Genomic DNA, 15376 nt, shown 5'->3' on the forward strand with positions numbered 1-15376 from the left:
CAAAATAAGTGTTATTCCTCATGGAAAACAGGAGTTATTATTTGAAAATAATCAGCCTATTATTTCAAAATTTGATAGCGTAAGGAGTTATTTTGAAATAGTGTAGACCGGGACTCAGATACTCAGTGCCAGCTCTGTTTGGATTTTGCTCCTGGGAGTCTCAGTGCTTTATATTCATGCAAGAAAAACCATGAGAGAGAGAGAGAGAGTGTGTGTCTGTGATTTTTTTTCAGGCTGACTGAATTGACTCCAGGAAATATCAGTTTGTCAGGGGCTCAGATGAAGAAACAAAGCTGAACCTCAGGGCAGTCTGCATTTTCTCTCTTAGTATGCCTCATATTTATATAGTGCCCTGCTAAAAACAATTAGAGCTCTGTGGGGTGGTGATTTTGTGAGGTATAAGCCATTGGGAAATGCACTGAAACCTCCAACTCATTTCACAATGGCCAACAATAGATAGTAATGGCTTGGAACGATTACTCATGTGGACCTGCTATATACATATATGGCATTAAATAATGCTTAATAATATTTGCATCCATGGTTGAAGTAAGTATTTCCATTGTGAATTATGTTATCCTCATCTGTTTTAGTAACCCTTGAGAACTAAAACCATTAACACTCAGAATTTTTTCCTTACTCTGACAGCCCAATGAGCTTTTTTCTATTGAAAGAAGTTTACAGCATATGTTCAGTTTATTTAAGGAAGATTGGATGTTTTTGAGCATTGAGAGTGAGAAAAATGAGTCAGTGAAGAATGGTGTACATCAGAGATGCTGCAAGTTCCAGGAAGTAGTCTACTGTAAATGCTCAGTTCTCATTTGTCTGCCTTTCTGGATTGCCATCTGGGAGAAATGAAAGTAGGCACACTCCCAGATCTAATGCAGTCTGAATCCTGACAGACTGCATAACATATGGGTTTGGTGTTTTGGTTTTTTTACTTACTTAAGTGCTACCTAATTGCACATCTCAGAACAGTTATCATTGCACAGTTTAGGTGTAGTATTCACATTGCATTACATGATTGATAGATAGATAATAAAGGCCAAAGAGAACTATTTTGATAATTCTAGGCAGAGCTCTTTCATATTACAACCCATAGAACTTCCTGCATCAAACTCATCATTACTGGTTGAAGTAGAATATATCTTGTAGATAGGAATTTAGTGCATGCTTTTAAATTCAGTGATCACATGTTTTAGCTTAGGGGTTTTTTGTTTTGTTTTGATTGTATTTGTTTTCGCTGATATTCTGGGCTAGGTGTTGTAGTTGGACTGTTTAAATATAAGGGAATCTTGTTTCTCTCTTCATTATGTTCTATATGTCTAGTCTAAGTAGTATGTGAAAATGTGTAAAAGTTAGGTTTTTTAAAAGGGTTGTGATCCGATAAGAGTAGGGAGGTATTTCAAATGGTACTGTGTAGCCTCTGTGTTTGATTCGTGAAAAAAAGAACAGTTTGTACTGCAGTGGTGGAAAGCCAAAATATGAGCTTTCTAGGAACTAAAACTTACTGCAGGCTAGGAAATATATTTAATTTTCTTACAAAGATCCTCAGAACAGTATAAAAGACTCTGCTCTTTGGCAGACAGGGGAGATTCCAGAAGACTGGAAAAGGGCAAATATTGTGCCCATCTATAAAAAGGGGAATAAGAACAACCCAGGAAACTACAGACCGGTCAGTTTAACGTCTGTCCCAGGGAAGATAATGGAGCAGGTAATTAAGGAAATCATATGCAAACACTTGGAAGGTAATAAAGTGATAGGGAATAGCCAGCATGGGTTTGTGAAGAGCAAGTCATGCCAAACTAATCTGATAGCTTTCTTTGATAGGATAACGAGCCTTGTGGATAAGGGAGAAGCGGTGGATGTCACATACCTAGACTTTAGTAAGGCATTTGATACGGTCTCGCATGATATTCTTATTGATAAACTAGGCAAATATAACTTAGATAGGACCACGATAAGGTGGGTGCATAATTGGCTGGATAACCGTAGTCAGAGAGTTGTTGTTAATGGTTCTAAATCCTGCTGGAAAGGGATAACAAGTGGAGTTCCTCAAGGATCTGTTTTGGGACCCGTACTGTTCAATATCTTCATCAATGATGTAGATATTGGGATAGAGAGTACGCTTATTAAGTTTGCAGATGATACCAAACTGGGTGGGGTTGCAACTTCTTTGGAGGATAGGGACATAATTCAAAATGACCTTAGCAAGTTAGAGAAATGGTCAGAGGTAAACAGGATGAGGTTTAATAAAGAGAAATGCAAAGTGCTCCACTTAGGAAGGAACAATCAGTTCCATACATACAAGATGGGAAGCGACTGTCTAGGAAGGAGCATGGCGGAAAGGGATCTAGGGGTCATAGTGGACCACAAGTTGAATATGAGTCAACAGCGTGATGCTAAAGCGACGAGTAGTCCTGTGGCACCTTATAGACTAACTGAAGTGTAGGAGCATAAGCTTTCGTGGGCAAAGACCCACTTCGTCAGATGCAGTGTGATGCTGTTGCAAAAAAAGCAAATATGATTCTAGGTTGTATCAACAGGTGTGTTGTAAGCAAAACTCGTGAAGTCATTCTGCCGCTCTACTCTGCACTAGTTAGGCCTCAGCTGGAGTACTGTGTCCAGTTCTGGGCGCCACATTTCAAGAAAGATGTGGAGAAATTGGAAAGGGTACAGAGAAGAGCGACAAGAATGATTAAAAGTCTAGAGAACATGACCTATGAAGCCAGGCTTCATGAACTGGGCTTGTTTAGTTTGGAAAAAAGAAGATTAAGGGGGGACATGATAGTGGTTTTCAAATATCTAAAAGGGTGTCACAAGGAGGAAGGAGAAAATTTGTTCCTCTTGGTTTCTGAGGACAGGACAGGGAGTAATGGGCTTAAAAGTGCAGCAGGGGAGGTTTAGATTGGACATTAGGAAAAAGTTCCTAACTGTCAGGGTGGTCAAATATTGGAATAAATTGCCAAGGGAGGTGATGGAATCTCCCTCTCTGGAGATATTTAAGAACAGGTTAGATAGACATCTGTCAGGGATGGTGTAGACGGAGCTTGGTCCTGCCTTGAGGGCGGGGGGCTGGACTCAATGACCTCTCGAGGTCCCTTCCAGTCCTATTATTCTATGATTCTATAAGCGTAGCACTCCCTTGCAGGGTGGGGGGAGGGAATGAGAGACTTCACGTGCTCCCCCTCCCCAGGCCCTGATTGACCGGGGAGCAGAAGGGGGGAGCATGCAAAGTCTCCTCCCACTAACAGCAGCATGGGCACCTAGAGGGAACCACCAGCTGTTCTGAACAGCTGGCGGTTCTCTTAGGAATAGGGGGGGGGACACAAAGACTTTGCATGCTCCCCCACCCCCAGACCAATCAGGGTCTGTGGGTGGAGAAGCACGAAAGTGTCCTGGCCCTGCCCCTTCTGGGGCAGCCCGGGCCACTTAAAAAATTTGTGAAGTGGCCCCCGGTCAAAAATTATTGCCCATCCCTGATTTAGGGGGTATAGCCTTTTGGATAAGATTATGTATAGTAGCTCTTTTCAAGACATGTAACCTTTTAAGAATTTACTCAAACTAATTCTGTTGGCAGATGTAATGATTTTATAATGTGTCAGTTCATTTACTCATTAGAATGTGATTTTTGTTTGTGACGGGGTAGGCGGCTCGTCCACGCCACCCCGCACTGAACCGGACGCCGGGGCAGGGAACAAGCGCCTAAGAGGGGGGGCGGACGAAGGGGGGCGGACCGCGGGGAGTCCGGGAGCCACGCCAAGGGCCGACGCGGCTGGCAATCCGCAGGTCAGCCCGACGCCTGCGGATGACGTCAGTGGAGGCGACGGGCGGGACGCCAGGAAGGGCGGGGCCCTAAACCCCGGGACAACGCCGGCCCAGGAGACGGAAGGGCGGGGGATTCAAAAGGGCAGCGGCCACAGCCAAGGAGAGGAAAACTCCTGGGTGTGGGAGAAGTCCACCCCCCCGCCAGAGGAGCCGGGGGTGAGGGAACCTTCGCGGCCGGACCCTCGCCAAAGGAAGGGGCTCCGAGTGAATCTATCCCCTCGCTGGGGAACCGACTGAGGCTTAGCCGGGAAGAAGGGACCCAGGGCGGGGCCGCGAACCCCGCGAGTGGAGGGTTTGGGGAACTCGACCCCCTCCACTGACAAGGGACAGGCGTCCCCGTCTTAGGGCCCTGGGTCGGGGCTCGGAGAGTGGGAGGGCCCGAGCCCCCTTCCCGGCCCCTCGGGTCCAGGTAGGCCCGAAGCACACTAAGCTACAGGCCATAGACCGCGGCTAGGCGGTCAGTCACGAGGCGAGCCCTCTGTTTAGGACGCTGGCGTACCCGAACTCGGGGTGGCCTCCTGGGAGTGGGTAACATTGTTTTTGAAAAAAATCTGAAATTTTGAACTATCATATATTCCCTTTCTAAGCAAGCAACGCATGCAATAAATCACCCCTGGGTAGAGAGTTTACAGCCTATACTCTACATAAGTCCTCAAAATACATACCTAGTGCTGGATGTCTGCAAAGAGATTAACTTCACCCTTTGTACTTTTAAAATTTGCTTTACTCTCTTGGAAAGGCAGGATATTGCTATAGCTTACATTTTCACATTTAAGTAATTTAAAATCATGGAATCATAGAACTGAAAGGGACCTTGAAAAGTCATCTAGTCCAGTCCCCTGCACTCAAGACAGGACTATATATTATCTAGAACATCCTTGATAGGTGTTTGTCTAACCTGCTTTTTTAAATCTCCAATGATGGTGATGTCACAATCTCCCTAGGCAATGTAATGTAGTAAATAAGTACCAAGTAATTTAGAGTAAAGGCAATGCACCTGGCAGCAGTTAAAAAGTATGGGTGGGAAATAACCACAGCCCTAAGCAGTCACTAGTTTTCCCCTTTTTAGCTATTTAAATATTGATCATTCTAACTGTTCAAAGCCAAATAAGCTCATCTGATCCTAAAGTCTAGATGCTCCTGCACACAGTCCCACAAAAGTTAGGCTACTTCTAGACTGCATTGCTTTTTCAGGATACTGGAGGTATCCCGGAAAAGCGACACTGCATCCAAGGAAGGCGTCCGCTTTTTTGAAAAAAATTTCGAAAAAAAAGACGTGCCCTTTCACAGTCCCTGTAAACCTCGTTCTACGAGGAATAAGGGATGTGTTGAAAGAGCACTTTTTTCAACATTTGGTGCCATGTAGATGTGCCAAATTTTGAAGGAGCCTCTTTCAAAAGTAAATCAGAAAAAGATACGCAACTTGCGTATCGCAAATTGCGTTTCTTTTTCCAATTTAACATTGCGATGTAGACCTAGCCTTACTGTGTTAGCTAGGAAAACCACCGATCATTGCATGGAGAGTGTTCTGTGGGTCTATCCTTCCATTAGCATGAGAACAGGCATTGATGCTTGTGAGATTGACTCCGTACTTCACTGGTTCTTCAATTTCTTTTGTCTACTCAGACCTAGGGATGCTAAAGACAAGTTGACTAGTCAACTATCCAATAAGCATTTGCTTATCGGATACTCTGTCGACTAGTCGATTTCTCTGCCCACCCTTGATGCCTATATGAGATAGTGGCAGTGCTGCACAGCGGTGCAGTGCTGCTGCTTTGAAATCCTAAGACAGCGTTTCAAAGGGGCAGCCATGGAGGCCAGGGTCAGCTGGGGACATCCCAACTGATCCCGGGCTCTGCGTGGCATTTCCCCAGAACCCGAGATCAGCTGGGGATTCCCCAGCTGACCCCGGGTTCCACTGTCCACGGAGCCCAGGATCAGCTGGGAGTCCTCAGCTGACACTGGGCTCCACGGCACTGCCCCTGTGAAACGCCAGAGGTGGCATTTCAAAGGGGCAGCTGTCATGGATTCAAAAGGGTGGCGGCCACAGCCAAGGAGGGGAAAGCTCCTGGGTGTGGGAGAAGTCCACCCCCCCGCCAGAGGAGCCGGGGGTGAGGGAGTCCCCCGCTGACCCCAGGCTCCTCACGGCATGCAGCATAGCATGGAGACCAGGGTCAGCGGGGGACTCTGAGTCCCCCACTGACCCCAGGCTCCATGGTTTTGAAATGCACAAGAGCCCCCCCTGGGGAATCTTGTACATTTCAAAGGAGGCACCTGCGTGCAGCCTGGCGTCAGTGGGACTTCCCACTGGCCCCGGGCTGTATGCGGAAGTCCGCATTCCTTCTTTGAAATGTACAAGAGCTCTCTCAAATATATAGTAAATTACATTACTACCATTAATAGTGCCCCAAACATATTCTACATCCAACAAAGACTTGAATCTGAAAAAAGTGAAGTAAAATAAAAACTTTTGCCCTCTTCTTATATGCATTCCTTTTTTATAGGCGTGCTGGTTTTTAGGTTTATTTCTTGAACAAATTTGAACTGCAGAGAACAAACATAGTGAAGTAGTCTGACTCAATTGTCATTGTCAAAAAATTTATATTTCAATGTATAATATTTGAAAATATGATTAACACTCCTATTAGTGATAGAAAATGAACTTGGATTAATACACTGATACATTTGCAGTGTGCAGAAAATGGCTCTTAAATTTACTCATCAGATTTTGATTTCATTTCTCTAGTTTTGCATAAAAAAGTATCTCCTAATGCAGCTGCCAGCTGAAAGGAGGCAACAGATTAAGGGGAAGTGTAGGGAGGTGCTGGACTTCTTTGATTTTTAAACAAAATTATGTTACAGGCAGTCCCCAGGTTACGTACAAGATAGGGACTGTAGGTTTGTTCTTAAGTTGAATCTGTATGTAAGTCGGAACTGGAGTTCAGATTCAGCCGCTGCTGAAACTGATCAGTTTCAACAGCAGCTGAATCTGGACGCCAGTTCTGACTTACATACAGATTCAACTTAAGAACCCCAGGCATCCCCAAGTCAGCTGCTGCTGAAACTGATCAGCCGCTGATTCCAGGAAGCCCGGGGCAGGGGCTTCCTGTAGTCAGCCACTGGTCAGTTTCAGCAGCGGCTGACTTGGGGACGCCTGGGGCAGAGCAGCTGGGGTGCTGCTGGGTTGGTCCAGTAGCGCCCAGAGCGGCGCTACGGGACCAACCGTCAGCGCCCCAGCAGCTGTACCACAGGCGTCCGGAGCAAAGGCGCAGAGCACGGGGGCAGCGGGACAGCCCAGACGTGCCGTGGCTGTCCTGCTTCCCTCGGGCTCCGTGTCTTTGCTCTGCTTTGCTCCCCGTCCCCCTGGTCTGTAGACCAGGGGGACGGGGAGCAAAGCAGAGCAAAGCCGCGGAGCACGCGGGCAGCTGACAACCCAGACGCGTCTGGGCTGTCCCACTGCCCCCGTGCTCCGCGCCTTTGCTCCGAACGCCTGTGGTACAGCAGCTGGGGCGCTGCCGGTTGGTCCCGTAGCGCCGCTCTGGGCGCTACTGGACCAACCCAGCAGCACCCCAGCTGCTCTGCCCCAGGCGTCCCCAAGTCAGCCGCTGCTGAAACTGACCAGTGGCTGACTACAGGAAGCCCCTGCCTGGAGACCAGGGAGAGGGAGGGCCCCGTTCGTAACTGCGGATCCGTCGTAAGTCGATCCACGTAACTCGGGGACTGCCTGTACAGTGAAGTCCAAGGCTTGTATAATGACAAAAATAAAAAAGTGTGAGAAGGGGACAGAGGAAAGCAAGTTGACATGCAAAAACAGCTACAGGCAGAAAGGAACATTTTATATGTGAGATTCTACACCATAAATCACCTTTGGTGCCAGTCCTCTAAGTTTTCGCTAGTGCCAGAAGGCTAGTTTTGGCAAAGATTTTTGCTAATAAACAGAGCTGAACAAAACACAGTTTGACATCTTCAAAGCACTATTGAGCACAGCAGCTACTGCCAGTTTATGCATGCAGCATTTTCCTGTGATGTGTGGCTTTATGCGATTGTGTGGTGAGTGGTCAAGCTTCAAAGGGAAATACGATTCCTCATTTCATTCAGCTCCTGAAGTCTTCGGTGCTTTGTAGAAAGCTAGATTTGCTTTTTAGTTTCACTTAAGAAATTGAACTGGGAATATTTAAACAATTCCCAGTTCAAAGTTTCTTGCTCAGTTAAAAGGCTTGGCTGCATGTGAAACACTGAGTTTGGTGGCTATGAAAATGGAAGAACTTGCAGTTTTCTTTGTGGCACCTGACCAATTTTCAAACTAAGTGTGGATACCAGACATTGACACAATAATTTCTCCCTACCTCTCTCTTGCTATTTGATATTCCCCTACTTATATATCTCCCAGGATCATGTTTGCTGCCTTAGCTACAGCTTTGCACTTGTCGCTCATGTTCAACTACTGTGTATGCTGGGGCACTGGAACATGGGAGGTCTAAAATATGGCTCTACTATTGACTTGCTGAGATTTTATCTTGAGCATGTTTGTCTGGTTCTCCATCTGTAACATAAGAATACATGCAATACCTCAAATAGTTATGACTATTAATCTGTTAACATTTTACAGTGCTTTGAGAATGCAGTGTAATGCAAACCCAGGTATTCTTACTCAACTTTTTAGTGCTCTTGTATTCCTTTTTCAATTTTTTTTAAATGCATATTAAAAGCATCTCAAGTCAAACTACTGACATGCACTTGTGCACTGACATCAAAATGACACCATGTAAGGCCACAATTACTGTACTCTAAAGGAGGCCTCTGATTAGAACCAAAGAAAGGAAGAATGGTCCAGTGGTTAGGATAAGATCTGCTTTGCCACAGATTTACAATTAACTTTGGCAAATCACTTTCTCTCTTTAGGTCTCATTTCCCTATCTACAAAACAGTAATAGGGAAGAATTCTCTCACAGAAGTGTTCCAAGGAAAAACACTTTAGAGACTGTGAGGTGCTGAAATACTATGACCACAGGGGAAATAAAGCCAATGAATGAGAACAAAGTATTAACAATAAAATCAACCCAAAAGCTTCTATTGTACAACAGAATATTTTATTACTAACAAAACAAATATATAAGTTTCCAGTTTACAAACAGGCGACTAAAAGAAAGAAGAATATTTAGTATTGCTTCAGAGGATATTTCAGACTTTTCTTGTTCTTTTTCAGCAGCAAGAATATTGTGCGCTAAAAATGAACAGCTTATTTAAAGCAATAAATTACAAATGATAAAATGCAGAAGACATAATACTACAAACATATTCAAATTTCAATATACAGTAGATAAAACAAGTAACTTTGGTTTATCAGAACTACAAATTCTTATTCAATCAGTATTTATATGACCTTTCTTTTGTATGCGAATTTGCTTGAGTGTTCAAACCACCACTCAAAATAGCTGTTCAAAATGGAATGTAATAGCATCACTATCAGATCAAAGTGCATGTGTCACATTAAAAGCCCTTGTTACCAATAAGGCAAAATGCAGAAGATCCCTATATAATGCATCAACGTTAGTGTTACAGATGGAAGGTGAAATTGTGGCTTCACTGAACTCAACAGCAAAACTCCCAGGCTACGTCTACACTGGCCCCTTTTCCGGAAGGGGCATGTAAATTTCACTAGTCGTCGTAGGGAAATCCGCGGGGGATTTAAATATCCCCCGCGGCATTTAAATAAAAATGTCCGGAGGGTCTTATTCCTACTTCAAAGGCACTTTTTCCGGAGGATCGGGGCCAGTCTAGACGCTCTTTTCCGGCTTTTTTAAAAGCCGGAAAAAAGCGGCGGACATTTTTATTTAAATGCCGCGGGGGATATTTAAATCCCCCGCGGATTTCCCTACGACGACTAGTGAAATTTACATGCCCCTTCCGGAAAAGGGGCCAGTGTAGACGTAGCCCCATTGACTTCACTAGAGATAGAATTTCACTCAAAGGACCTGTCCTGCAACCTTTATCCATTCTAGTGGTATTACTCACATGACATGTTCCACTGAAAACAATGGACTGACCCTTCAATAAAAAAGATTACGATCTGGGGAATTGGGCCCTAATAACAAAAAAAAAAAAAATCTAAATAAAATCTAGCATTCCTGTATATACAGACAGACCATTACAGCATGTAAAAATTATGGCATGTGGAAAATGCATTACTTTCCTGTTCTAAGTAGGGTTGCTAGGTGCCTGGTATTGAACTGGACACTTTGGTATTTTCGCCTCCTGTCCAGTAAAAAAAAAAAGAAAATTCAGAAAATACCGGACACCTAAAATGTCTGGTACTTTCTTATTTTTTCCTGGCCAGGAGGCAAATCCTGGGTTGTCCAGCTCAATACGGAGGCAGCCTGGCAACCCTAGTGCTTATCGGGTTCACAGGCAAGCTGTCCAGCCCCACACAAGGAGGCAAGATGGCGGGAGGCTGCCAGCAGTCTGTTAGGGCCAAAAAGCCTCACCACACATTTCTTAAAAGGGCTACGCTGGGTGTGTTGGCTTTTTTCGGTATTTTTTCTGAAACCATCTGGCAACCCTAGTTTTAAGTGAAAACCTCATCAGATGAATTTGCACTTTAATATCCAGGAGTTTATTTTTCTTCAAGGTCATAGTTCTCCACAGAGAAACTTTAACATACTGGATTTTAGAAAAATGTGCTTCAGAATGTGCTGTTCTTGTGTACTTAAGAGCTTTGTTGTGCCTCCTCACTGGAGGTTAGTGGAACACCACCGCAGAAGAACCTCAGGGAAGCATCCTTTCTGAAGTGGAGCTGCACCTCGTGCACAATTCTTGTACAGAATGCACAAGGCTGCATCTTTTTGGAAAGAACAGTGAACAAGTCAGGCACAGTTCTACCTCAGCCTCTTCTCAGCCCCATCTCTTTGCACTGATGCTGACACTAATTTCTCCCAGTCCTGGTTTCCCTTATCTCAGTCCTTGTGTAGTGATAGCAAGAGATTTTTAAACTACTCTATTCTGTTTTTTTTCAGCACAACAATTCAGGAATCATTTTGCCACCATTAGCTGAAAATAAGGAAAAATAATTAGATAAGATTAACTAAATTGGCAGGAAAATAGAATTGGATTGTGTTCATGCACACGGAAAGAGTAAGGTAATTTTTTATAGTTTGGTATATATGGAATATTGGCATGCACCCAAGTAAAAAAAACAGAGTATGCTCCAAAAAGAAGCAGGCAAAAGATCACCTAAGCATGTTCAGAATAAATATGGGACAACGGTTACAGACCATAAAAGTAAACAGCCCATAATATTCAGTATAAACCATAATCAGAAGTAGTAAATAACAATAACTCAGCAAACACTTATGATTGGATTATATAAAGAAAAGAGTGAAAAAGTAGCCAATAGAATGAGCATCTGATAGCTGGCAGAAATCAATAAAAGGCAGGATTCCAGAGGAAGAAAGAGGTATGAGGTAGAGTTGAAAAGTTATTAGAATAAAAGGTTTGTCTTGTAAGTAGTTTATGGGTTTTGTGGCAGAACAAGAAAACAATAGCAGCAGCCACATCCCCAGCAGCAACAGTATAGCTGTGACAGAAGGAACCTCTGCCCCTCAGAAGGAAAAGCGCCAACAGAACAACAGAGTAAGTTTACTAGCTATATTATAAAATAACAATAGTAATGTTGTTTGAATACATGTGTTTGAGTTATTAATAAAGATGAGTGTGTCATGAGTATTAGGTTAATGTATGAAATCTATGGTATAGAGACTGCTGTCAGCAAACTACAAGGGACTGATCACATGCAAAGCAGTCATTCAATATTGCTCTAACAACTATGTTATCATAGTTCAGATGCTTTTAGCCTATACCCAAGGACTGTGCCAATAAAAGGGATTTATGTTTAGATTATTGTAACAGGTAATATAATTTATGGTAAATAAAATATACTTTTGTTTTAGAAAATGTAGTTGCTGAGTGTCAATCAATTGCAACTGAAGGCCCTATCCATGTCCTCCCAGGGATTATAGGTCTAAGCTGTTCTAGGGAGTCTCTTGAAGAGAACTCCTAATTAAACCCAAGTAGTTCCTCTAGGGCAGGGCTCCTTTTTACCTTGCAGAAATATATTAATATAGGCCTGGGCAAAATTCAGTCTGCGAGGCAGATCCGACTCACCAAGCCACCAGATCTGGCCCACAGATGCTGTAGGGAGTCCCTGGTAGGCTCCTCATTTCTCGCACCCTTCCCGCACGCCACTCAGAAACACGGCTACGGGGCGGTTTTTCTTTAAAAACAGAGTCCAGAGGGGAGGGAGGAAAGTTTTAGGAGCTGCTCCCGCCCCCAGCACAATCCTCATTGGCCTGTTTCTGGCCAGAAACTGGCCAGTGGGAGCTGCCTGTTTCAATAACAGACAGCAGTGAAGCACAAGGGGCTCCAGAACACATGGCTACAGCCTGTGCTGGGGCAGAGCAAGCAGCCACTGTTCCCTCTGCTCAGCAGCACAGGTGATTAATCAGCCCTGCCCAGTCAGAGGCTCAGGGTTCCATGCATGGAGCTGACTAACTGGGCGGGACTGATTAATCACACAGCTTAGAGGGAACACTGACTAGCAGGGAGGCTGATTCAGGAATGGGCTGCTGGCTGGTAAGTCTCCTGGCCAGATCCTACCTCTTGCACCCCAGCCCCTCCCTTCCCAAACCCTCTGCCATTGCCCCCTGGCTCCACTTACCCAAATCCTCTGCCCCCCCTCCTGCACCCATAACCTCTCCCAGATCTGACACCTCAACTCTGTCCCAGATCATAATCCCCTCCTGCCCTAGCTCACAACCCAAATCCCTGTACCTCCTGCTATACTCGAATTCTCTGCCCTAGGTCACAATCTAAACCCCTATACCTCAGTCCAGTGCTCCAGGTCACAACTGCCTCCTTCAGCCAAACTCGCTCCCTTCTGCACCCAACCTCCATCCCAGACCCCGCACTTCCTATATTAATATCATGGAAGTGTGCAGCCCTTGACTACTTTCCAAATTCTTGGAGTAATCCCCCCCCCCATCCAAAAATTATTGCCCACTCCTGGATTAATAAATTTGTAGCTTACCTTGAAAGGTACCTTAGTAAACCTGGGAGAGGGAGAAGAGAGTTGCAACTATACTGCACCCTTAGCTAGAAATAAGCTACACAATTAGAGCTACGCAAATTGTGTAGCTTCTATTTTGAAATACACTCAAAATAGCTTATGTTATTATGAAATATGGTGCTGTCTACATGGTGCCAAATTTCTAAATAAACCACAATTCCAAAATGTCCCTCAATCCTTGTGGAATGAGGTTTACAGGGACATTGGAAAAGCAAGACCATTATTTTGAAAACTATTTCAAAATAATGGGCTTGTTTAAAAGACAAAATAGCGCCGCTATCTAGATGCGCCCAAGATGAGCTATTCTGTGGGTAACCTCAGTCTGTTTTGGGGTAAAAGGTGTCTTTCCTCTCTCATATGTGGAGTGCCCAGACACAATTTTGCCCTAAATGTGGAGGCTATATTAGTGCTTATGTTATCCCATACTAACTATTTGCTCAGAAGGAAATGATGTCATTTGATCAGCACAATATTGTTGACCTTACTGGTACTTGAAGGAAGTACCATAGTTATGAGATTTGTTCAACATAAACAAAACAGTAGTTCTTAATTCTGAGCTTATAAAAATAAGCTATTTTACAAGATTAATTTTAACTACAAATCATTAAAATTTCAGTCAGTCATTTTCAAATTCAGTGTAGAAACTACCATAATACAATGCTAAAATTAGTACATATATACATCAAATGCATCCATAGATTTGTGCAATTTCTAATTATTCTAAATGACGCAGCTGTTTAAGATGTAGTTACTTTAAAAAGAAAAATAAATGTTAATAGGAAGATTGAAAGACATCCATGAAACAAATTAAATATTTTTGCTTCAAAATAACACAATGGTCTTTGATACATTTTTAATGTATTTTAACAGCATGTTCAGGTATGGGAAAAGAAAAAAAACTATTTCTTTTTCTCTTAAATTGCTGGTGACTGGTCCAGTTGAGTGCTATTAGAACTTCAGTTTCCATTATTCTCTTATGAGGTTAAACCCAATGCAGCTTAATGGTTAAGTGCAAAACAAGGGATATGAATCTGGTATTTTTATAAGGCACATAGCATCACTAACTTCCAGTGTAATACAAACCCACGACAGTTTCATAGACTGAAATAATTCATGTAGAAATTCTAATCTTTCATGGATTTAAACTGTTTCCAGAATCCTGATCTTTTCTAGTATTTGAAGCTGAGTGGACAAGCATTGATATGGAGTCTCTGGTACTGTCTGGTTGTGAAACATTGGGTAGCTGAGAATTACTGACTTGCAATGGCTGAGTTTCAGTAAAATCGCTTTTAGGAGACACCCTATATAAATTACAAACAAAAACAAAACACACTGAAGTACTACTAACCATATGATATTTTAGACTAACACAAACTCATTTAGCAACAAAATGATAATAATATACATTGAATCAACAACACTCTTTTAAAGAGACAATAATAGAGTTCTGAATACTCTTTCCTTGGCTGTTTAATAGGCCTTTCTGTCCCTGAATTCAAAGGGTCACCACTAATGATCAGCCACCCATTTCCCTGTCCAATGCTTGACAAGAATACTTTTCACAGTCTGTCAGTGCTGTTCCTTTATTGGCCTTACAGGTTACCGTTCAGCAATATAAGTAGAGCCCTACTAAATTCATGGTCCATTCTGGTCAATTTCTCGGCCACAGGATTTGAAAATTTGGTAAATTTTACCTTTTCAAATGTTTAAATCTGAAATTCCATGGTGTTGTAACTAAGGGGGTCCTGACCCAAAAGAGTTTTATGGCAGGTCACAAACTTGTTGTAGAGGGAGGGGAGTCATAGGATTGCTACCCTTACGACTGTGCTACCTTCAGAGTTGGTTTCTGAAGGCAGTAATCACGGAGCTTCCTGCAGCAGCAGGCAGCTTATGGAGCTGGAGGTAGATCTGATCTCCCATTTGCTGCTGGAAATATCCCACCTGGGGCCTCCTAGCTGTGAGCATCGGCTGGGCTGAAGAGAGACAGGACTTGGCCTTTCCCCACATGGTTACTCTTGGGAGAAGGTTGGACTCACCTCCACAAGCTTCCTCCAGTTGCAGGAACCTCTGGGGCTTACTGCGCAGGTCCAGAGAGTCCTGCAGCAGGGAGAGGCACTCCAAGGTGGGTCTGATAAGCCCCCAAGTCTGACCACTTAAGGGAAAGATAAGTCCCGTCTCTCCCCAACTTGGTTCCAGCTAGGAGCTACTAGATAGGGTGCTTCCAGCAGCATGGGAGAGATCATACAAGGGGAAGGGCTTCACAGTCCATGATACATTTTTCATGGCTGTGAAATTAGCAGGGCCCTAAACATAAGGTACATCCTATCCCAAGAGCCAAAAGCTCTACTACTTCAAACCTCTGCTGGAAAGGTCATGTGGAAAGTAGTTTATAAGAATTGCTTTCTCTTTGCAACTATTTTTAGTTAC

The 15376-nt window shown here is 43.7% G+C and overlaps 1 protein-coding gene across 4 annotated transcripts in view; it reads right to left on the reverse strand.

Annotated features, from left to right (window-relative positions):
* Positions 1–8896: 8896 nt before the first annotated feature.
* FZD6 (frizzled class receptor 6) overlaps positions 8897–15376 on the reverse strand; it is a 40736-nt gene continuing 34256 nt past the window's right edge. For all 4 annotated transcript variants that reach the window (XM_075920246.1, XM_075920245.1, XM_006122396.4 and 1 more), the window contains one exon: positions 8897–14250. In XM_075920246.1, the coding sequence (XP_075776361.1) occupies positions 14082–14250 (169 nt within the window). In that variant the 3' untranslated portion in view covers positions 8897–14081. The remainder of the gene's footprint in view (positions 14251–15376) is intronic.

Source organism: Pelodiscus sinensis, chromosome 2, assembly GCF_049634645.1.
Source record: "Pelodiscus sinensis isolate JC-2024 chromosome 2, ASM4963464v1, whole genome shotgun sequence".
Taxonomy (NCBI): Eukaryota; Metazoa; Chordata; order Testudines; family Trionychidae; genus Pelodiscus; species Pelodiscus sinensis.